Here is a 22852-nt window from a genome sequence, read left to right as displayed (position 1 = left end):
GTATTTTCAATTTTTCATATTTTTTAATTTTTTTCAAAATCTATGTGTTAACCCCTACGAAATATTGAATTTTACGGTAAATGCTATATATACTAAAGCCTATGATATTTAGTGTTATTTTAAAATTTCTAAACACATTCTACATTTGTATTAATGTATATTAAACTCTCTTTCATTGTACATGGGCATCGTTTTAATTTTATGTCAATTAATATAGTAAAATTTCGTAATACTCCCTAAATTGGTGGACTAAACACTATAAAATCGCTATTTTATAGAGAAACATAGACAACAAAATTTCCAAACCACTTTGATCTTCATCATATGTTAGTGAAGGATCCAAATATGGATTAAAACAGTATTTTAATATTTTTGATTTTTTTCAACATCTATGTGTTAACCCCTACGAAAATATTGATTTTTTTGGTAAATGTTATATATACTGAAGCCTATTATCTTTAGTGTTGTTTTAAAATTTATAAACACATTCTTCATTTGTATTAATGTATATTAAACTCTATTTCATGGTACATGAGTATCGTATTAATTTCTTATCAATTAATTTAGCAAAACTTAATAACACTCCCTAAATTGGTGGATTAACCACTATAAAATCGTTATTCTCTAGAAAAATAAAGAAAAAAGGGTTCCAAACCTCTTTGACCTTCATCATATGTTAGTGAAGGATGCAACTATGCATTAAAACAATAATTTTATATTTTTGAATTTTTCTCAAAATCTACGAAAATATTTAGTTTTTCGGTAAATACTCTATATACTAAAACCTATGATCTTTAGTGTTGTTTTAAAATTTCTAAACACATTCTACATTTGTATTAATATATATTAAACTCTCGTTCATGCTACGTAGACATCATTTTAATTTTTTTCAATTAATTTAGCAAAACTTTATAACACTCCCCAAATTGGTGAACTATTCACTATAAAATCGCTATTCTCTTGAGAAACGGACACAAAAGTTCCAAGCCACTTTGACCTTCATCATATGTTAGTGAATGATGCAACTATGAATAAAAACAATATTTTCATATTTTTGAATTTTTCTCAAAATCTATGTGTTAACCCCTACGAAAATATTTAGTTTTTCGGAAAATGTTCTATATACTAGGCCTATGATCTTTAGTGTTGTTTTAAAATTTTTAAACATATTGTACATTTGTATTAATGTATATTGAACTCTCTTTCATTGTACACGGGCATCGTTTTAATTTTTTGTCAATTAATTTAGTAAATTTCGTAATACTCCCTAAATTGGTGGACTAACCACTATAAAATCGCTATTATCTAGAAAAACGGAGACAACAAAGGTTCCAAACCTCTTTGACCTTCAGCATATGTTATTGAAAGATGAAGCTATGCATTAAAACAGTATTTTCATATTTTTGAATTTTTTTCTAAATCTATGTGTTAACCCGTACGAAAATATTGAATTTTTCGGTAAATGCTATATATACTGAAGTCTATGATCTTTAGTGTTGTTTTAAAATTTCTAAACACATTCTACATTTGTATTAATATATATTAAACTCTTTTTTATTGTACATGGGCATCGTTTTAGTTTTATGTCAATTAATATAGTAAAATTTCGTAATACTTCCTAAATTGGTGGAATAACCACTATAAAATCCCAATTTTATAGAGAAACGGAGACAAAAAAAGTTTCAAACCACTTTGAACTTCATCATATGTTAGTGAAGGATCCAAATATGGATTAAAAGAGTATTTTCATATTTTTGAATTTTTTTCAAAATCTATGTGTTAACCACTATGAAAATATTGAATTTTTTGGTAAATGCTATATATACTGAAGCCTATGATCTTTAGTGTTGCTTTAAAATTTTTAAATACATTCTACATTTGTATTAATTTATATTAAACTCTTTTTCATGGTACATGAGCATCGTTTTAATTTCTTATCAATTAATTCAGCAAAACTTTATAACACTCCCTAAATTGGTGGATTGACTACTATAAAATCGCTATTCTTTAGAAAAACAAAGAAAAAAAGGTTCTGAACCTCTTTGACTTTCATCATATGTTAGTGAAGGATGCAACTATGCATTAAAACAATATTTTCATATTTTTAAATTTTTATCAAAATCTACGAAAATATTTAGTTTTTCGGTAAATGCTCTATATACTAAAGCCTATGATCTTTAGTGTTGTTTTAAAATTTCTAAACACATTCTACATTTGTATTAATGTATAATAAACTCTCTTTCATGCTACATAGACATTGTTTTAATTTTACTTCAATTAATTTAGCAAAACTTCATAACACTCTCCAAATTGGTGGACTAATCACTATAAAATCGCTATTCTCTTGAGAAACGGACACAACAAAAGTTCCAAACCACTTTGACCTTCATCATATATTAGTGAAGGATGCAACTATGAATTAAAACAGTATTTTCATATTTTTTAATTTTTCTCAAAATCTATGTGTTAACCCCTAAGAAAATATTTAGTTTTTTGCTATATACTAAGCCTATGATATTTAGTGTTGTTTTAAAATTTCTAAACACATTCTACATTTGTAATAGTGTATATTAAACTCTCTCATTGTACACGGGTATCGTTTTAGTTTTTTGTCAATTAATTTAGTAAAATTTTGTAATACTCCCTAAATTGATGGACTAACGACTATAAAATCGTTATTCGCTAGAAAAACGGAGACAACAAAGGTTCCAAATCTCTTTGACCTTCAGCATATGTTATTGAAGGATTAAACTATGCATTAAAACAGTATTTATATATTTTTGAATTTTTTTCAAAATCTATGTGTTAACCCCTACGAAAATATTCAATTTTTCAGTAAATGCACTATATAGTGAAGCCTATGATTTTTAGTGTTGTTTTAAAATTTCTAAACACATTCTACATTTTTATTAATGTATATTGAACTCTCTTTCATGGTACATGGACATCGTTTTAATTTTTTTCAATTAATTTAGTAATACTTCATAATATTCCCTAAATTGGTGGAATAACCACTATAAAATCGTTATTTTTAAAGAAATGGAGAGAACAAAAGTTCTAAACCTCTTTGAATAGCATCTTATGTTAGTGCACGATGAAACTATGCATTAAAACAAAAAAATTACATTTTTGAATTTTTCTCAAAATATATATGGTTTAACCCCTACGAAAATGTTGATTTTTTCGTTAAATGCTTTATATATTAAACTTCTACTCTTTAGTTTTAATTAAAAATTTATAACCCGTTATACATTTGTATTAATGTATGCTAAACTCTCTTTCATATTACTTATAGATCGTTCTAAATTTTTAACAATTAATTTAAGAAAACTTCATATAGTGCATAAATCAGTAGATATCTACTATAAAATACCTATTATCTAGAGAAACAGACACAACAAAAGTTCAAATATTCTTTGACCATCATTATATAGTAGTGTAAGATGCAGCTATGCACAAAATAAGATTGTCATTTTTTGTCTTCTATGAGTTAATCCCTTATAAGAATATTAAGTTTTTCGATAATTTCTATATACTGAAGTTTAAACTCTTTAGTGTTTAGGAGTTATGCCAACATTCAGAATAGATATCATGAGCGTCTAGTGGCAGATTCTCGCAAATTTAATTTTAAAGTATGAAGTTCACAAACAATATATTTAAGTAAATGATAACTACAAGAGACTAATTAGATGCATTCATTACAACAATAAATGCATTTACTTTTTATACTCCCTCTGTTTTTTAATGTTACATATTTTACATTTTTCACATATTTTAATAAAATATATTAAATTTGCATAATTTTTTGTGTTTATCTTTGTTCCATAATTTTAAGCCAATAAAAATTCAGTAAGTGAAATTAAGTTTTTTGAAATTTGTAATTAATTAATAAAACATGTTCTGAAAATGTAAAAAATAGATCTTTTTAAAACAACTTTTTTTCTAGAATATGTAATATTAATGAACAAAGGGAGTATATGTGTAGAATCAGGTGTGTCTTTAAATGCTCTAAGAAAATAATGAATGTATTATGTATGTAACCTGGTTCATGATAATTAGTTTTGAAGTTAGAATTTTAGTTACATAAACTATCATTTTTTTGCCAATAATATAAGCTATCATTTTGGGTCAGAGTTTTGAGTTAATACTAATATGCATGAAAGTATGTATACATCATATATATATACTGCAACCCTCATATATATATATTTTTTAAATGACAAAATCACTATATTCTTTAAATTAAGACTGATGATAAATAATTGTTTGTGTAAACTCTAGAGCAAGTGTTCACGTAAAAGTAATTTGTTTGAGTCTCATAAGAGTAGTAGCTTTCACATACAATCACAATATACCGTTTAGTCAATGTTAACTTAGCATTCGGTTTTGTCGTTTTAACTGCATGCATGCATGTCAGTTGGCTGCACTCTTTGAATGCGAGAAGTATATTCCAACAACTAATTTAAATAAGAAAACTTATAAAGTAAAGGGAAATAAATCAACTGATCATTGTATGGTAGGATGTTTAGAGTTGTGGCCTTGTTATGTCCATATGAAAATACACCTTGTCCTCACACATTCTTATCTAGAAAGTTAAGATGCAGCACATATATACCTCTGATAATAAGTCATTTATTTCGATACGATGCATTTAACATACAAATGTATATGTATAAATATACATATTAATTATTACACACATCAATGGTGGTCTCCATCTTGAACAAGAAAAGGTGGTCTCCATAAATTCATATATTCTTCATATATAGATTTGGTTCATGCATTAGTTCAGTCTCATTAAAGTTTGGGATTAAAGTTTCACATACAATCCAAATATGTGTGCGGGCGATTTTTCTTTTGTAGTCATGTAAGTTCAGTCTAGAATTGATATCATACATTCACTGTTTACTGTTATCATGTGATTTACATAGTGATCCGTATATATTTGATCAGATAAAGTAGATAAACATTAATAACACGACAAAATGATATATAAGACAACGTGACCCAACAAAGTTAACAAAAATTTGGGGCTTTGTTGATTTGAAAATTCATGCAGAGTTTTTGGGATAGAAACAAAAGGAGAAAAAGTGGTAAAAGAGAGGGATGTAGACAAATCAAGGAACAAAGGTAGGGTTTAAGATGTTTTTGCCTCTAAATTTTATTGGATGTAACTTGTTCTTCCATCATCTCCATGTTTTCCTTTTCTCACTAATTTAAATTTCGGTTTTGGAATTTATGGTGATGTTAATCTACTCTCCTCTTTTGGATTTTGCCACTCATGTCCCCTCTCAATTCCCTTAAAGTTTAGAATATAAATGCAATACAAATTTTGTTACTATTATATTTATAATTTCCATATACTGTATATGCTTTTACTGGCCATGAAAGAATCCTCTTTAAATATAAATTGGGTTTATTAGGTTTAAATATAAATCGGGTTTATTAAATATGTATACAAGCTTTGGATTTTCTTTTCCAGATTAAAAAATATTACTTTTTATCTTCTTCGTTTCTTTGAATAACATTATATCCTTCCATACGAAATCGATATAGTTAATAGCCATCACATCGCATCATCTTCATTCACATCATATATCAGATCACCAAATCTGCCTCTCATTCTCTTCTTATCTCACAACAAACGGAATTTCATCCACGAAAAAAATAGATGTGCCATTCATCATGATCATCTAGAATCAGATATTTTATAAACCAAATAACATGGCTCTCGTATCAACTAATGGGTGCCACACAGAATTATTATCTATTCCCACAAAAATATAATGTACGTACGTATTTTGTTTTTAACAATCGATATAATCTGTAAATTATAATGTTTTGCTACAAAGTATAGTGGTGTTTATATTATATATGCGTGTTTATATCTTCAAATTGCAAGCGAGTATTGAATTTTCTTTTTTTTTTTTGTCAAACATTTCTTTCATTCATTCATATCTCAAAATAGAGTAATAGAGGAACATAGTCTGAAGAAAACACACATTGCAATTGCAACAGCCAAACATAATGCCGTGCACTGATAAAAGTTAAATGATAGAGGACTGAAGAGAGTGGCAAGGTTTGAAAGGAGACAACCTGCGATCTCGTTCAAATCCATCCCTGAATGCAGGGTAGAGAAGAGGACAATAGAGTCCCAAATTTCTTGAAGCTTTGAAAATCCAGCAGATGATGCTGAAGGAAGGGCCACCTGCAACGTCAAAGCTTCGGCTGCAAAGGTTGAGACCACATATAGTATCCTAGCAGAGCTTTGAGAGTCATGGGCTTCATCCATACCATGGATACACCATCCAAGACCTCCATTTTTAGAAGCATCAGTCCCTGAAACCATAGAAACCAAAGCCAACAAGACAAAGGTTCTAGTACCAACCCCATACTGAGGTACTAAAGGGGGAGAACACAGTGTAACATCCTCATATAGAGGTAAAGACAACAGATCGCTTGCACCATCCTCATATAGAGGTAAAGACCGATCGCTTGCAACATCCTCAAACTGAGGTAAAGTAAGATTCAAAGGGAGGACAATATCCTCATTCAGAGGTAAAGGACTCATCTTGAGACAACTAACTCCTAAAACGAGGCAAGGTTCATACAGGTAAGACTTGTTCCATGAAGAAACAGAGACAATACCTTTTGAAAGCTTGACTAAGAGAGAGGAGGTTTCTGCAAAGATAAACTGTGGCTCGAGCTGAAAAGAGGAACTGTGCTGAAATCTGCACCAAGCAGTAGAAACACACACTCCAAATAACCCGAAAACAGTCCCGGTTAAACCAATGTTCGATGCAAAGAACCTCAGAGGAGAAGCTACAGCAACAGGAACCAGAGAGCTGCAACGAGGGAGGAAGACGACGGGATTGATGGAGGATTCGAGGGTATGAAGGAGAGGAGCGAGGAGAAGGGGAACGTCTGGGGGTTCTGGAGGTTCTGGAGGGACGATGAGGAAACGAGCTTTAAACGGACGAGACTTACACAGCGACCACGGCGGCAGATCTGGAGGAGGTGGATCTGGAGGAGGTCTGAACCGTGACGGAAAAGGAGTCACCATCAGAACCATGGAGAGGGAGAGGAGCTGCTTCAGAGGGAAGGGGAAAGAACGGCGGCGTTGGAGCGGAGGAGATTCATCTGAGCGGCGCACCTTGGGAATCGGGCCAGAGAGGATTTCTCTAGGGCGAACTCAACGATCAAATATTGTGAGCGAGTATTGAATTTTCTGTAATGTGAGTTTTTAGCAAATAAGTATAAAAGATGCATTGTGTATTTAATTTGCGTTGGTGGTGTGGAATATTTATATACAAGAGGGCTACGCTTTTATTGTGGGAAGAATAATTGAATCATGTGGATGTGATATGCATAATTGGAAGGTTCCGGCGAAGAATCTTGCGGAGAGAATCAAACTTAACTATATTTTTTTTTTGGGGGTCAAAAACAATATAGTTATATATATATTTGGAAGTCAAAAAGGATTTGTGATCACTTAATTATAAACTACAACGAGAAGAAAAGATGATTATATTTTTATTGAGTTTTAGTTACAGAAACTAAGAAAAAATGCCGGGGGGGGGGGGGGGGGGGGAGAGGAGGTTATTTTATTTTATTTGCTGGAATGTCAAGAAGGTTCAACTTATTCCATAGCGGATATTTTCAATCTAATAGGAGTAGTTTTATAATAATCTCTTCGGTTTAAAATTTTATAATATTATTATGAAAGCTATTAAATTATTCAATATAAGTTTTCATATTTGAAAGTCCTACAAAGAATAATTAAGGATGTCCTAATCAAACGCAATCATATACGAGCTACAAAATAATCCCAAGAAAGATTTTAAACAGTAATTAAGTAATAATAGTTGTGATTAGTGTGAAATCGAACAAGATCACTGTATCAAAGGGTTCAGATTCAACCACGTGTCTAAAATCCAATTAACCAAATATCTCTTTAGACCATCTCCAATGCTACACTATAATTTTCTCTATATCTACTCTATTAAAATAGAGTCCTATTTTTATCTACCATACACAAGTCTATGTTAAACCATTCATTATAAATTTAACTAAACATCTTAAAATTACTCATATATAATATTCTCCTAAGAAAAAATATACATCTAAACAATAACATTTCTAAGAAAATATAAAAAAATTATCATTAGGTAATTATCATTTAACTGTTTATTATATTTAATATAGATCATATTTTATATATTTCAGTAACTAATTTTGAAATTAAATAGTATAGCCTAATTCTTTTTAAATTATCAAATTAAATTTTTATATAAAACAAAATAAATAATATTTTTATCGTTTGTAACATTTTATGTTTGATATTTTAGTAAAAATAAAAATATTAAACTGAAATATAATATACTAAATATAATAATATTAAAAAAAATTAATTTATTCGCATAAAAACATTTCGAGAATAAAAATTTCTAAACAAAGAAGCTAATAATTTATTTTATTAATTCATATAAAACTAATGTTTAAAATGAAACTATTAATATTGATGTTGTATTTTAAATAAATAAACAAAAATACTTCATTAATATATGATTTGTACAATATCATCAAAGAAATTTCAACAAATAAAAAATTTTAAAATAAATTATATACATAAAATTAATATTAAATATATTTCTTTATAACATATTTTATATTTTAAAAGTTAATTTAAATATATAAATATATCCGCACAGATGTGCGGGTTAATATCTAGTTCCACTCTAAAATAGAGTAACTCTATTATAGAGTTGGATTTTGCTCCAATGGTTCACTCTATAATAGAGTTACTCTATAATAGAGTGAAATATAGAGTATTTTTGTTTTTTCATTCTATATTTGGAGTAAAAAAAATAAGATTACTCTATATTTCACTCTATTATAGAGTAACTCTATTATAGAATGAACCATTGGAGCAAATTCAACTTTATAATAGAGTTACTCTATTTTAGTGTAAATTATAGAGGAAAAAATAGAGTTCCCTTGGAGATGCTCTTAGTACGACATACACATGCAGCTACCACCTAGAGAGATATATAATAGAGACTCATCTCACTTTGTATTATTTGCGTGTTTTTATAAAAACCTTTTTCCTATCTTCCTCATCACCTTCCCAAGAAGAAGAAGAACATTGGAAAGAAGAGAGATTAGCAATGATGGGCAGTGTTGGGCTGAATCTGAGGGAGACTGAGCTGTGTCTTGGTCTTCCCGGCGGTGATACGGCGTCCCCGGTGACTGGAACCAAGAGAGGATTCTCAGAGACGGTTGATCTGAAGCTGAATCTGAACAATGAACCTGAAAGCAAGGAAGGATCTAAGAGCCACGACGTCGTGAGTGCTATTTCCAAGGAAAAGAGTTCATGTCCCAAAGATCCAACCAAGCCTCCTGCCAAGTAATATTACCATTATCCCCTTTTCTATTTATTTTGCAATCTTCGCCTAATTTTCTTGTTCTTATCTTTTTTTTTTGAACAAGAAATAAATCTTTACAAAAACACTAGTATTTCCTCCAAGTTATTATTTCTAGCGATACCGGTTAATGTTTTCACCTGAAAAAATATAATATGTTGTGTTAGTAAAAATCTAACTAAATAGATAAAGGTATGAGCAAAAAAAGAAGAATAAACTTTCCAAAAATGTAGTCACTTAAGATAGTTTAAAAAAAGAAAGAAGTGATATGTGTCTATACGGGTTATGTTTCCTTAACTTGTTGAAAATCCGCGGGAAACAAAAGGTATAATTCGACCACCTATTAGACCACAGTCTCATGAAAATAGGATATATTTGAAACACCAGTAAAAACTGATTTGCTGATAGCTTTCTACAGCTTATATATGTAACATATATTAAAACATAAACATTTTCCATTTTCTATATGTATAATTGTATAGGGCACAAGTTGTGGGATGGCCACCGGTGAGATCATACCGGAAGAACGTGATGGGTTCATGCCAAAAATCAAGCAGTAGCGCGGACACGGCGGCGTTTGTGAAGGTGTCGATGGACGGAGCACCGTACTTGAGGAAAATCGACTTGAAGATGTATAAGAGCTACGACGAACTCTCTGACGCTTTGTCCAACATGTTCAGCTCTTTTACCATGGGTACGAACGTTATATAGATATATATTTCTTACTAAATAAGTAAATATATAGTGCATCACGATAAATACCAAGTTTGAAAGATAACAACTCAATTAAAGGCTATAGACTTGCTTAGCTAAAATTTTATACATAAGTATATTTTATTGTGAAGGAAAAAATGGAGGAGAAGAAGGAATGATAGACTTCATGAATGAGAGGAAAGTAATGGATACAGTGAGTAGTTGGGACTATGTTCCCTCTTATGAAGACAAAGACGGTGATTGGATGCTCGTCGGCGACGTCCCTTGGCCGTACGTCTTCTTCTTCTTCCTTATTAATGACGTATGATTTAATTAGAGCTTATTTACACGATCATTTTAATAACCCCTCAGTTTAAATTTATTCATTAGAATGTTCGTTGATACATGCAAGCGTTTACGTCTCATGAAGGGATCTGACGCCATTGGTCTCGGTATGTCTTTTCAACTAATTCATTTTTTATACTCGTGCTTATTAGTGCATTGTCTAAAGAGTTAAATGAATATATATTGATATATAACCAAAGATTGTGGGAATTTTTAGTTGCTAATTAATTGAAAAACGTATTTCAGCTCCTAGAGCAATGGAGAAGTGCAAGAGTAGAGCTTGAAGTTGAAAGATTAAGAGGTAATGGTTTTTCGATAAAAAAAAGAGAGGTAATGATCATGTATTTGATTAAACACATTGATGAGTGTTAATTGTGGGTTTTACTATGAAAATCTTTGTTTCAAATCTACATTTTTATTTTAATTGTCTATTTTGATATGAATTATATGTTGGGTGTGTAGATACGATTTATATGCTATACTTATAAGTAATGAACTTAAGTTAAATATGTGAGACGTTTGTAATAGAACATATGTAATAATTTTGAACATCTTTTGTGTTTGTCTTTCTTTTTTGGTAAAAATGTTTATATGATTAGCTAGGAAAATGCCATATATGTTATAAACGCAAAACACTAGCAGTATTGTATGGCGCTGTCTGGCCTAACGGTATTTAATTTTTATTGCGAGCAACCGAGTTTGTCTGGCTTCGGTGGATAAGCCTCTAGAAGATTAGACGATGAAATTATGGTCTGCCAGTCGAATTATAAGGAAAAAAAAACACTAGCAGTGCTGTTTTATTTCTCCAAACATAGTTTCGAAACCGAATTAACTCGAATAACAACATACATGTACATGTTAATATGTATATTATATTGAATGAAAATATGAAAATGGAGAGAACTCAATTTGCCGGTATACTGATTTGTTGGTACTTAAAGTGATAATTGGCTTTGGTTGGAGGAAATAAAATAGATAAATAGAACCCATAGGGAAGAGAGGGAGCAATGCCATGTGCATCTTCATGGGTCTCTTCATATCATCACCTTTGTTTATCATTTCATTTCCCAATACACTAACTAGGAATATAAACGTTTCAAACTAAATTTAATAGGATTATTTGTCATAATTTTATACTGCAGACAACCTTTTTCTAACCCCATTAAAAGATCAAATTATATAAATATTGCAACTTTCAGAAACGAAATATATTTGTAGAATGTCATAAATATGACCTATATGCTAACTTTTTTTATTACAAAAACGTATAGATAAAAAAAGTAAAGATATGTATTGGCCTATATTATATTATAGATAGTATAATACTTAGGGACCCTTTTATGGTGGTTAATATTCTAATGGAGCTATCATATATGTCTCAAAACACTCTGATAATTATTGGATGTTTCAAACGTTAAAAATAAGAGAGTAATACACATAGTATAATACAGATATAGATCAAATGAAGAAAATCGAGAATGCAAATTTTTTTTTTTTTGATAAACCGAAGATAAATATTGATAATTGGGGAAGCACATGGAGAAGATGTTGAATCACAAACGAACAATACATGAACTTATCGCGTCAACGTACATGCATAGAAAATATGTCTAAATATGTATGTGTAAACATAAACATTTGTACAACTGGTTACGCTAAATGTTCTGAATATGAGTATTTACATATTTATATCAACTTGTTGAATCACAGGCAAACGCATGTTCGATGTTTGATGGGGTCAATAACTAATTTGACAAGTTGACGCTCTAGGGGGTCCTTCAGCAAACTAAATGTACGCTAATACATGTTTCATAAAAATCTCAAACAGTTACAAGTTAAATAAATAACAAAAATTGGATAACGAATTAAATGGTCTAGTTGAAATAAACCATTAATTATGAATTAGGGAACAAAAACAAAAGACAAAAAAAAAAAAAAAAAAAAAAAAAGGAACAAAAACAAAAGTAGTTCCAATACAGTTTTAGTTATGATTAGCTGCGGTAAATGTTTTAAATGTCAAAAATTTTCATTTTTCTACATAAACTCGAGATTAATATCCATGAAAGACAACAACACACTCTAAATCATTGATGTCTAGTAATTGGCCGGCTTACAAGTTACAACAGTGAGTTTCTGATTCCAAGCGGGCCAATTAAATTATTTTCTTTCAGCTGCTTTTTCTCATCTACAGATTGGGAAATGAACCCAAATCTGAAGCCCAAAAGGAAAAGATGAGGTCAACTAAAGAGGTTTCGTTCTTCATCGGTAACTCTGTTACTGCTCCCTTGACTATATAGGCTTTTTCCGGTTACACTCCCTGGATTGATGTGTAATGTCAGAACAACATATGCTGCAATGACATCAGGCTTGAAGTGGATAACTCACAGTTTAGAATGGTTACAAAAGATAAGCTACTTGCAATGTAGTAGAGTGAGGATCGGATCAATTAGGAGACGCCATAGAACATAACTATTGCATATATCAGCTTAATATCTAAGTGTGTCAGGTTAATTACGGTTTAGCTAATCACCTAATAGACAGCTCATACTAACTAAACCGGATCGTATAAACTTTCATTTGATTCCTTAACGTCTTGCACAATGTCTAATAATGAACACAAAGAAAACAATCAGAGTTTAGTTACAAGCACCAAATGCAGCTCAAATCCCACTGTAATCACCGTTATCTCCGCCGGCGGTAGAGAGCATTGGTCCGTAAGGCGATTCCAGATCATCCGTCACAAGATCCTCCGTTCCTCTCAGCGCCGCGTGTAGGATCAAAACCAGAGCTCCGAATCCAACGGTGGTGAGAGCACTAAGCCAAACTCCAGTGGTAACTAGCGCTGCGATCGTAAGACCGATGAGAAGCACCGCGACGACGCCGTCGTCAACGGTAAATCCGAAGACGGTGAGCGCCTCCTCGCGAGCGAAATAGAGGAAGAACCAAGCTAAGCCGACGGCGACGAAAGCGAGGATGGCGATTGGGCGTGTGATCAAGGTTAGAGCGAGGAGGAGGGAGAGGATGATGGTGTAGTTGATGCGGAAATGAGTGAGGTTCTGAGTGAGGCGAGTCGTGGCGTCGGAGAAGGAGGAAGGGAAGCTGAAAGCGGAGAGATCGAGGAAGTCGCCCCATGGACGAGCCGCGCCGTTGATCGATTGAACCGTTTCCTTGATTCCAGAGATCACTTGATTCGCCATTGTTGTTTGTTATCTCTCTTCGAATCTCAGAAACCCTACAAATCCTCAAGATAGAGAGAGAGAGAGAGAGAGAACGAAGAGAAGAAAACTTTTTTACAACTGAAAAGGCCCAAGCCCAATCACTAGAAGCCCATCTTTTTGATATAGAGACATCTTTTTCATCACATTAATTTTAAGACCGTCAAAACTCGCAAGAAAATATTGACTAAATATCATATGGTCTGAGTTGCAGTGTAGTTTATGATGCTTGATACTGTGTAAATAGACCGAGTAACAATTTTAATTTAGAACCAACCAAGCTACAAGTGTAAATTAATCAAATGCTAATGAAAATTGACATAAATTATAAGGCAGGTAATGAACAAAACGAAACTCAATAACATTTGATTTTAAGATCCTGGCCACATGAAAACGCATGAGCTAGAGTTGAGAAAATATCTAAAGAAGTTTCATCATAAAACAACAACAAAGATGGAACACATTTCCAAAGTATAACAACAAGCTCTTCTACTTGAGGGGAATGAAACGGGAGGAGTGGGTAGCACCAACACCAGGCCTACCGTGCTTAACCGGCTTGTACGAGATGGAGAACTCAGCCAAGTAGTGACCAATCATCTCGGGCTTGATCTCGACCTGGTTAAAGGTCTTTCCGTTGTACACTCCAATGATGCTTCCGATCATCTCTGGGACAATGATCATGTTCCTGAGGTGGGTTCTCACTGGTTCTGGCTTCTCACCTTGTGGTGCCTCCCTTTTCTAATTATTAACCAAAAAGCATCAAACACTTAATTGTGATTAAGGCAAATTACTGTTCTTAAGTAAACATGATAAGTATTAAATGGCAGACTAAAGATATGTTGATCATAGCAATAGTTTCCAGTAATAAGAAAAAATGTAACAATCATAAGTAGATAAACAAGGCTATTATATATAGCAGGTAGATAGATTCAGCAACTCAAACATCTCTATGATACGGATTAATTGACATAAAAACTGTTGTAAATATACAGAAAATTTTCACGTTCAAGCCACAAACTATAGATTGCAACAAATAAAAAAAAAACGAGACGGAACACAAAGACAGACATTCTTGGATCTGAAAGACATAACTGATTTATATTCCGACAATCAAGCCCGTTTCACTACAACAGTAAGAAAGAGAGTACTCAGAGTTTAAAGCGAAATGAAATGCTTACCGCCTTACGCAGCTTCTTAATCAGAGCCATTGGCTTCCTGGTCAAACCTCTAGAGAACCTAAACCAATTTCAGACAGAGAGATATGTCAGAAAAAAAACATAAATCATCCATTACAGAACATAATCTACAGTGTGAAATCATTTTTATTGTCTTTACCTTCTGCGAATACGAGAAGGGAAGAGCTTGACAAGGTCATCAGTAGACATATCGAGAAGAGCATCGAGATCAACACCTTTGAAGGCAAACTTCTTGAACGTCCTCTTCTTCGGGACTCCTGCTGCAGCAACCTCTGGTTCAACATCCGCCTACAGATAGTATTTAACCAAACCATCAGTATCAGACAAACGAAATGAGAAAAGAAGATTCAGAGGTTGAGAACTCTCACCATGATTAGATCTCAGCAAAAAGGATAAAAACCCTAGGACGGTTAGAGAAGCTTGAGAGACTGGTTGTCTGCGACAGGTCTTTGCGGAAGAGAGAGGTTTTGGTTCGGCGCTACAAATTATATATGGGGGAACACTTGAGAACCCTATATTCTTATTTATTATTTAGTGTCTCTAAATTCGCTTTATTTTCATAACAGCACGCACTTTCTTTTTGTTAACTAACACAACCCCTTCTGTAATTTTTTTTTTTGGATCAAACTAACATTTCATTATTTAGAGGTTACTCTTCCAAACTGGAATTTGCTACAGACAATGCAAGGACTGATTTTACCACTAAATCAGTCTCAAAATTAAAATTTTGAGAAATGAAAATTAGAAAATAGCATCAAATAAAGATATAAAGTGAATCAAATATATCGAAGAGTTTATATTAACTCTTTCATTTTCTCAACACATTGATAAGTGATAAGGAGTCAGATAGAATCGCCAGGGATCGAACGTTTGAGTAGACATAAATTAAAACCTTCAGACGATGGATTCGGTCATAAGTGATGATGATACATGATTATGAGCTTCCGAGAATAACATGAAACGAATTGAATTATAGTTTCATATTTAGTGAATTATTAAGATATCTTTAGTGTAGTTACAAATTGTAAACATATGAGAAAAATCATATCTTCAATACTTTGAAGATAAATTGTGATCTCCATTTAATCTTGATTTTGGTGGAAATTTTTTTTTGTCACTTGTTGTAAACACATTATGAGGAAGTCATATCTTGTAATATACATAATGTTCTCAGTTATGAGTTCTCAGTTATGTTAGTAATCAACTTTATAAAATCATATTCATATATATATATTTAAGCAGTAGAAAAGTGAATTAAAAAAAAAATTAATAATTTTATTCTTATTTAAACTAGTACAACAATACTAGAAAATCGGAGGAAAACAAATCAAAACAGAAGTTCAAAACAAATAAAAATTAAAAAAAAGACACAGCAAAAGACAACTAGTTAACAGTAACACATTTTGCTTGGGTCTTTTCGATTTTCTTGATGGTATCATTAAGTTTTCTCTGGACCTCAGGCCTTGATGGGACTATAACAATTTCCGTCCAAACTGAACCTGGCTGGCTTAACAGGTTTGTATCCGAGTAAAGCTCGTAAATGGATTCTGCATCTGGATTAAGATTGCTGACCCGTTTTAAACACGCGATGTCTTCTGGATCCACCAAAAGCCTACTATTTCCAGCTTTCCACGCTATAAGCTGCTCCAACGAACCAATCAAGGAGAAAAACATGTTACATGTTAGTATATGTATAGAACAGTGACGTTATATTGATATTGACTTTTAACTTTATTACCCTTGGAGGGCCACCAACAGCGTTGGTGCAGTAAAGCCTAGCGTTATCGACAAGCTCACAGTACTTTGGGAACGCATTAGCAAAACTCTTGTGTGATTTTAGCTGAGATTTCACCCTCACTGCTCTCTTCACCATTAGAGCTCTCCGTATGCCTCGTGCTACTGCCAGATAAGCATCACAAACCACACCGACCAGCTCGATCCTATATGGTTTCAAGTTTTGTTGTTTCCCATTTGGTTCTGTTTCTTCTTTCCTCCAATATTCTTCGGTCGTTGTACCGTCTTCGTTCACCTTGTAGCCTGCGCCCATTCTATATCTATGTTTGTGGACGTTCCTAGCCATTGTGATCATTTGTTCCACGAATGGCTCCCATGATAAGGTTCCATCCATTATCACATCACGTCCTTCGTTTAATGCTGTTACTAGTAATGATGATGCAGCATCGGTAGATGATTGGTGAACCTATATATCTAATCTATTAAAACTGAAGTACACTTAAAAATTAACCCTAACATTTCCTAATTAATTACTAGAAATTGCCACTGAACTTTAATATAGAAATTTTAGAATATTAGTAAATCATCTATACTTAATTTACGGACTAAAAGAATATCTCTTGCATATATGTTGTTGCCTAAAGGTTCGGTTCCCATAAATGACATACAATATCTCTTGCAGATCAAGTTTCACTTACATAAAAAACGAATATACTATTTTTAATCCTTTAGCAATAAGAGAATGTATATCAAAATAATTGAAAAATGATAACAACCTAATTTTGAGTTTATTAGATAGATCCACTTATTTACTTATAAAAGATTTTAACCATCTAATCTGTTAATTTATGTTAATTGACTATTTTTAATTTATACTCCATTACATTAATGGCCCATTTATTCACCTAGAAATTATCATACAAATTTGATCTTTTAATATTTTAATGCCTAAAAACCATATAAATTGAAACGGAGGGACTATAAATTAAAAATTATTTTTTGTTTTAATTTATATATTTACAAATAATAAGAACACTCTATTTTAATATAGGTTTATGGAAGCTCTAAACTGATTATATATATAAAGTGTATATTTATATCAATATATATGTAAATTACAATTTTTTCTATAATTTTATTTCCATTATTGTAGATAGCTATTTTTACAATGTATATATATATATATATATATATATATTATATATGTATTAACAAACTACTAATGCAATTGGCCATTCTAAACAATGAATTGCAACATATACACAACATACCCATTCAAGTACGAGTCAGTTTGTTTAATAAATAGGGTTTTGAGTTTTTTAAATTTTATTCGGATATTCTAAATTTTCAGACGAAGTTCGAGCATAATCCTTCAAAGCCTCGATAGTTTTGCACGAACCTAAAATTATTTAAATAATCTATATGTTTAAAATATGATTAAATAATTTATACAAAAATAGTAAAAATCGAAACCCGTGCGGACGCACGGGTCAAACTCTAGTATACTTTGTTTTATCTATACTATTAAAAGGGAAGGAGTCTTAAAAAATCTACTTAAACAAGGTTGTTAGACCTATTCACTAGAAAATTAATATGTCTTATTTTATACTTACATTAATTAATCAAAACTATCAGTATTATTAATAGGGAACAACCCAACTGCCTATCATCATTATATCACCGATATATTTGCATCTAACATAGCCTTTTACACATTAATATTTTGAATACATTATTATTCACTTCATTAAGCGAAGAAAAAGTCAAAACAAATAATAATATGCAATGTACATATTTTCAACCTTATATAAATAACCAAACAGAAAAAATCAAAATGGTACTGGTCGTGATTAAATTAGTGGGTATGTTATCCATGTATTTTTTTAAAATCTATGTATGAACTTACAAAATATATTCAAGGTATTATGTATATTTTCAATACAAACTAAATCCCTATAAAATGAACCATATAATATATACTTAACTCTCACCATTTTCATGTATTTTCTTGAATCTATGTATTTTTTCAAATACATATTTTCTAGAGATTTTTATCATATTTTCAGTATAAATCAAACCCTATACCCTAAACTATATTTCCATAAAATTCTAAACCATATATCCTAAACTTTATTTCATATATTTTTAAACTATAATCTCATTTCATATACATTTACTTTATATGACAAATCAAATAGTTTATTTAGTTTTATGTATTGTTATAAAACATGAGAAGTTAATCAATTTCTTAAAAAAGTGTTATCAGATATTTCCGGGATTTTATAAGGACAAATCAAATAGTTTATTTAGTTTTATGCATTACCAAAGAATACGAGAAGTTTAATGATTTTTAAAAAAAAGTGTTATCAGGTTTTTATGGGTTTTACCAGAGGGTAATCGGTGTCGGTTCATATGTTAATTAACAATTTTTTTTTATTTATCTGATTTTTAATTAACATTTTTTCTTTAAATCTGAATTTTGTGGAAACATATCAGTTGGTAAGAACCTTTGATAGAATGCTACATGAAAAACATAAGTCAGTCCATATTATATACATCAAGGGTTTATCGGTTCAACTGTAGATCTGGATCAGATATAAAACACTCGATATATTTCAATTTGTCTGTTTATTATATGTGTACCCCCAATAAAAAGAGTTAAATAATTTGTAAAAACATAATGCTTTCTTCGCACCATTTAAATGTAGATACACTATCAATCCCCAACAGTCGGCTTCGGTTCGGGTATTTGGGTTTTTAGTGTTTTGGTTCTAGAAATTTAGGAGCCATTCATGTATTTACAAAATTTGGTTTGGTTTAATTCTGTTGGGTTATTGAGGTTTTGGTTCGGTTTGGTAATAAACTTAGGAACCGACTAATATCCCAAAAAATGTGGATCCAATTCAGTTCTGCTTCAGTTCTGTTTTTTCAGGTAATTTCTGATTTATAGATAAAATATTGGATCATTTGGGGTTTTCAGTTTAAATATCAGATAATTCAGTTTTTTCGAATAATTCAATTTTTCGTGTAAGTTGGTTTGTAAATAGTAGTTTGAGGATATTTGGTTATTTGGAAACTACATAACATTATTAATTTTAGGTATATACTTTGTATTTAAAAATTCATGTACCTATTTGGTTTTCAGTTCAGTTTTAGATTTTTGGCTCCATAGATATAGGATATGATTATTTATTTATGAAATGCATTTCAATTCTGATTTCGTGTATTCGAGTTTGATGTGGTTTGGTTCACGGTTCCATATAAATGTGCCTAGACCTATACACTATTTTATATAGAAATTAATTTAAAATATTTTTTTAATTTTGAAAATAAACCCGCGCTTTTAAGCGCGGGTCAAAATCTAGTATTATGTTAATTAGGAACAACCATTTTAAATGTAGTCCATTTGTCATAAAACTAAGGATTTAAAAATAATGAACGTACCAATTCAGCAGTTTGAAGCATATCGTCGTGGTGACCTCTAGAACTAAGAGCTCTATATATAACATCCGTCTCCTTAAACGCATCTGCTTCTATCAACACTGCATCGTCCCCTGCCTCAGACCAAAATGGCCTGCCAAAATATATATTTTTGGTAATTTAATTGGCTTTATAACTACATGCATATAAGCATATCACATAAAATGCAAGCATGCATATTTTGTATATAATATATATAATTAAAACTTTACTCGTGGAGGATATCTTTGAGGACGGTGCTCTTTCCGGCGCCCATTCCGCCGCCCATAAGGAGGAGGACCGGACTGCGTTTGTTATGAGCCACCGGAGACATTACTTCAGTACAGTGCGACTCACCGCTGCTGCCGACGTTGATGACTTTCATCTCTTCGACTAATGTCGAGAAAACCCTTGTCACCTTCAGGTCTTTTGTTACTCTCTCGAACCTTTGTTTTCTGCATTATATTAAACAAATGTATAAAATCAATTGGATTTGAACAAAAAAAAAAAAAAAAAGTATAAAATCAATTGGATATACGATTGTTGACATGGTCCACTTAGTTTTACAATATTTTTAATGTTAATGAATAGTATATTTAAAGTAGATAATTAAGTTGGAGTCATTAGCACGGCGACGATGATTACGCAATTCATATACTATTTTATATGCATTTATCAACTAATGTATTTATATTATATATATATATATGATAGTTGTGTCCTTGTGTGAGATCATATAGAATTATTGGATATGGAACAATTCAATCACAACCTTGTCGCTGCCATCACAAAGTCCTTGAGTTTTGGTGCTTTCTGATCCGATTCGTCGCTTAAAACCTGTCGTATGGAGAAACAAATATTTTATTATTCATACGCATTATTATATTATATATATTTTTAATTCATACGCATTATTAGCCTACTCCACCCAGCGGAAAAGTTGAATGTTTCTTTTTCTAAAAAAAATGGAATGTTTAATATATATTTGAAAAAAAAAACTAATGATATCATAAAACAACTTTAAAGACTCAAAACAAACTACAAAATACACTCCAATCAGTATTTTTGTGCTAAAAACACTTCATGTAGTTGTCAAAATATAAAACATGTTGATTTTTTATGTACAGAAACGAAATTAAGTACCTGAGAGATGAGGTTGGAAGATTGAGTCCAATTGAAAGCAAAATACGTGAGAATGCATCTTTCGAATTCTTCAAGGAGATGAACATAGAGAGAGTCAGGCTCAGCTTCATTCACCAAATATTCATACACATTTTCATCATATCCCTTTGTTTTCACCAAATATGCATCTGCCAGTTTGCATAGTTGTGGGCATTCATTTGGATCCTCAAATCCAAGCTGTCTTGCTGTATTTTTGGATATAATATGTTAATATTGAATCAATAATACTTGTCAAGCAATTATTGTTGTAAAAAAAGAGAAATATAAATGTCTACATAAGATAATGAAATTTTACAGAGGTCCCCCGTAAAATTGGTACATGTATCATTTATCATGTATGTAGTCTATTAAAGCCTCCATCACCATAAGCTATATAGACTTTTGTAGATAAGCCCTTATAATGTCAGGTATATATAAAATCTCCACTAGAACTTTATGCAAGAATTTGGAAGAATGCAATCAATGATATCATGTGATTACAAGCTTCGGTGATAAAGTAGTACATGCATATAGTCTATTAAAGCCTCCATCACCATAAGTTTATAGACTTCTGCAGATAATCCCTTATTATGACAGGTTTGTGTATAAAAAGTCTTCACTATAACTATATATATTCTATAGTTTTAATTAATCAATGAGATCATGTGATTATAGGCTTTTGAGGCAGTATCAAATTATCAATATAACTGTCCTATTAATATAATTAATTTGGTCAATAGTGATTCTTTTTCTTTCTTCCTACTTAGAAGTATTAGCAACTTTTGTTTTGGGTTAGATATTAGCGAAAGTTCGTTGTTACAATGTGTTGGAGAAGCAAGAAAACGTACCAACATAGTGGGGGAATCTCTCGAGGTTTGATCGTCGACCTGAATCTTTCCTCTCAATCAAAGGGGCTATCTTCTGATCTTTGTTCCCCATGGAATCACCTTGATGAGCTTTCCTGCGGCGATGGAATGATTCTCTGGCAAAAGCAGCAGCAGCGACAAGACCACCAAGAGAAGCGAGGAGGAGATGAGTGAGATTAAGTGATTTGCATCCACCATTTAACTCATCTGGCGTTCCTTCTATAGCAAACAAAACCAACCAGAGAGATAAAATCAAAAGAACAAAATATTATTTTATTATTCATCAAACATGTTATTTACCTGTAGGAGGTTTAATCACTTTTTGAATTAAAAATGTGTACTTGGCACGAAGATTGTGACGGGAAGCAGCAGCATGATCACTGATATCTACTCTTATTATTATTATTTTTTGACCAAATATCTACTAGTATTATACTATTATTTTACTTCTCATCTATGTGTTCTTGGTGAATTTCTCTTAATAATGCAAACTTTGGGTTTTCAACGCTCATTATTATATAGGAGTACGCAGTAATAGTACTCAATTATTATTATTATGTGATCAAAATTGCATCATGCGTGATGTAGTGCATTTTATATACATATATACAGATTCAACAGTTTTAAAATATATAAGATTCCGGTCGTCTTAGAGTATCACCATTCTGATTATTTAATTAAGATTTCATTTGAGTTATTAAAGAGAACCTAAAATTTTGAGATTCACAAATAACTTTTTTTGATACTTTTAAGAACCTTGG

At 31.5% G+C, this 22852-nt stretch overlaps 5 protein-coding genes across 5 annotated transcripts; 1 reads left to right on the top strand and 4 right to left on the bottom strand.

The window, feature by feature from the left end:
- Positions 1-5918: 5918 nt before the first annotated feature.
- LOC111199364 lies at positions 5919-7372 on the bottom strand. Its single transcript, XM_022689374.2, has 2 exons — positions 6649-7372; positions 5919-6339 (listed from the first exon to the last, which is right to left on the bottom strand). The coding sequence occupies exons 1-2, from the start codon at positions 7070-7072 to the stop codon at positions 5960-5962; spliced, it is 804 nt and encodes a 267-aa protein (XP_022545095.2). The 5' UTR covers positions 7073-7372; the 3' UTR covers positions 5919-5959.
- Positions 7373-9046: 1674 nt separating this feature from the next.
- On the top strand, positions 9047-11026 carry LOC111200408 (auxin-responsive protein IAA17). The gene is made up of 5 exons (XM_022691513.2): positions 9047-9406; positions 9905-10116; positions 10268-10406; positions 10506-10567; positions 10707-11026. Exons 1-5 carry the CDS (start codon positions 9168-9170, stop codon positions 10742-10744), a joined length of 690 nt encoding a protein of 229 aa, XP_022547234.2. The 5' UTR covers positions 9047-9167; the 3' UTR covers positions 10745-11026.
- Positions 11027-13021: 1995 nt separating this feature from the next.
- Positions 13022-13769, bottom strand: LOC111200409 (PRA1 family protein D). Its single transcript, XM_048738359.1, has one exon. It carries the CDS (start codon positions 13655-13657, stop codon positions 13121-13123), a length of 537 nt encoding a protein of 178 aa, XP_048594316.1. The 5' UTR covers positions 13658-13769; the 3' UTR covers positions 13022-13120.
- A 246-nt stretch (positions 13770-14015) lies between these two features.
- LOC106424317 (40S ribosomal protein S15-1) lies at positions 14016-15395 on the bottom strand. The gene is made up of 4 exons (XM_013865067.3): positions 15240-15395; positions 15011-15159; positions 14854-14911; positions 14016-14413 (listed from the first exon to the last, which is right to left on the bottom strand). The coding sequence occupies exons 1-4, from the start codon at positions 15240-15242 to the stop codon at positions 14165-14167; spliced, it is 459 nt and encodes a 152-aa protein (XP_013720521.1). The 5' UTR covers positions 15243-15395; the 3' UTR covers positions 14016-14164.
- A 733-nt stretch (positions 15396-16128) lies between these two features.
- LOC111200648 (calmodulin calcium-dependent NAD kinase) lies at positions 16129-22346 on the bottom strand. The gene is made up of 7 exons (XM_022691881.2): positions 22074-22346; positions 21208-21431; positions 20837-20901; positions 20298-20519; positions 20050-20179; positions 16610-17071; positions 16129-16512 (listed from the first exon to the last, which is right to left on the bottom strand). The coding sequence occupies exons 1-7, from the start codon at positions 22162-22164 to the stop codon at positions 16255-16257; spliced, it is 1452 nt and encodes a 483-aa protein (XP_022547602.2). The 5' UTR covers positions 22165-22346; the 3' UTR covers positions 16129-16254.
- Between the last annotated feature and the right edge of the window lie 506 nt (positions 22347-22852).

Source organism: Brassica napus, chromosome A8 (genome assembly GCF_020379485.1).
Source record: "Brassica napus cultivar Da-Ae chromosome A8, Da-Ae, whole genome shotgun sequence".
Taxonomy (NCBI): Eukaryota; Viridiplantae; Streptophyta; class Magnoliopsida; order Brassicales; family Brassicaceae; genus Brassica; species Brassica napus.
This window is presented reverse-complemented; position numbering and strand designations above follow the sequence as displayed.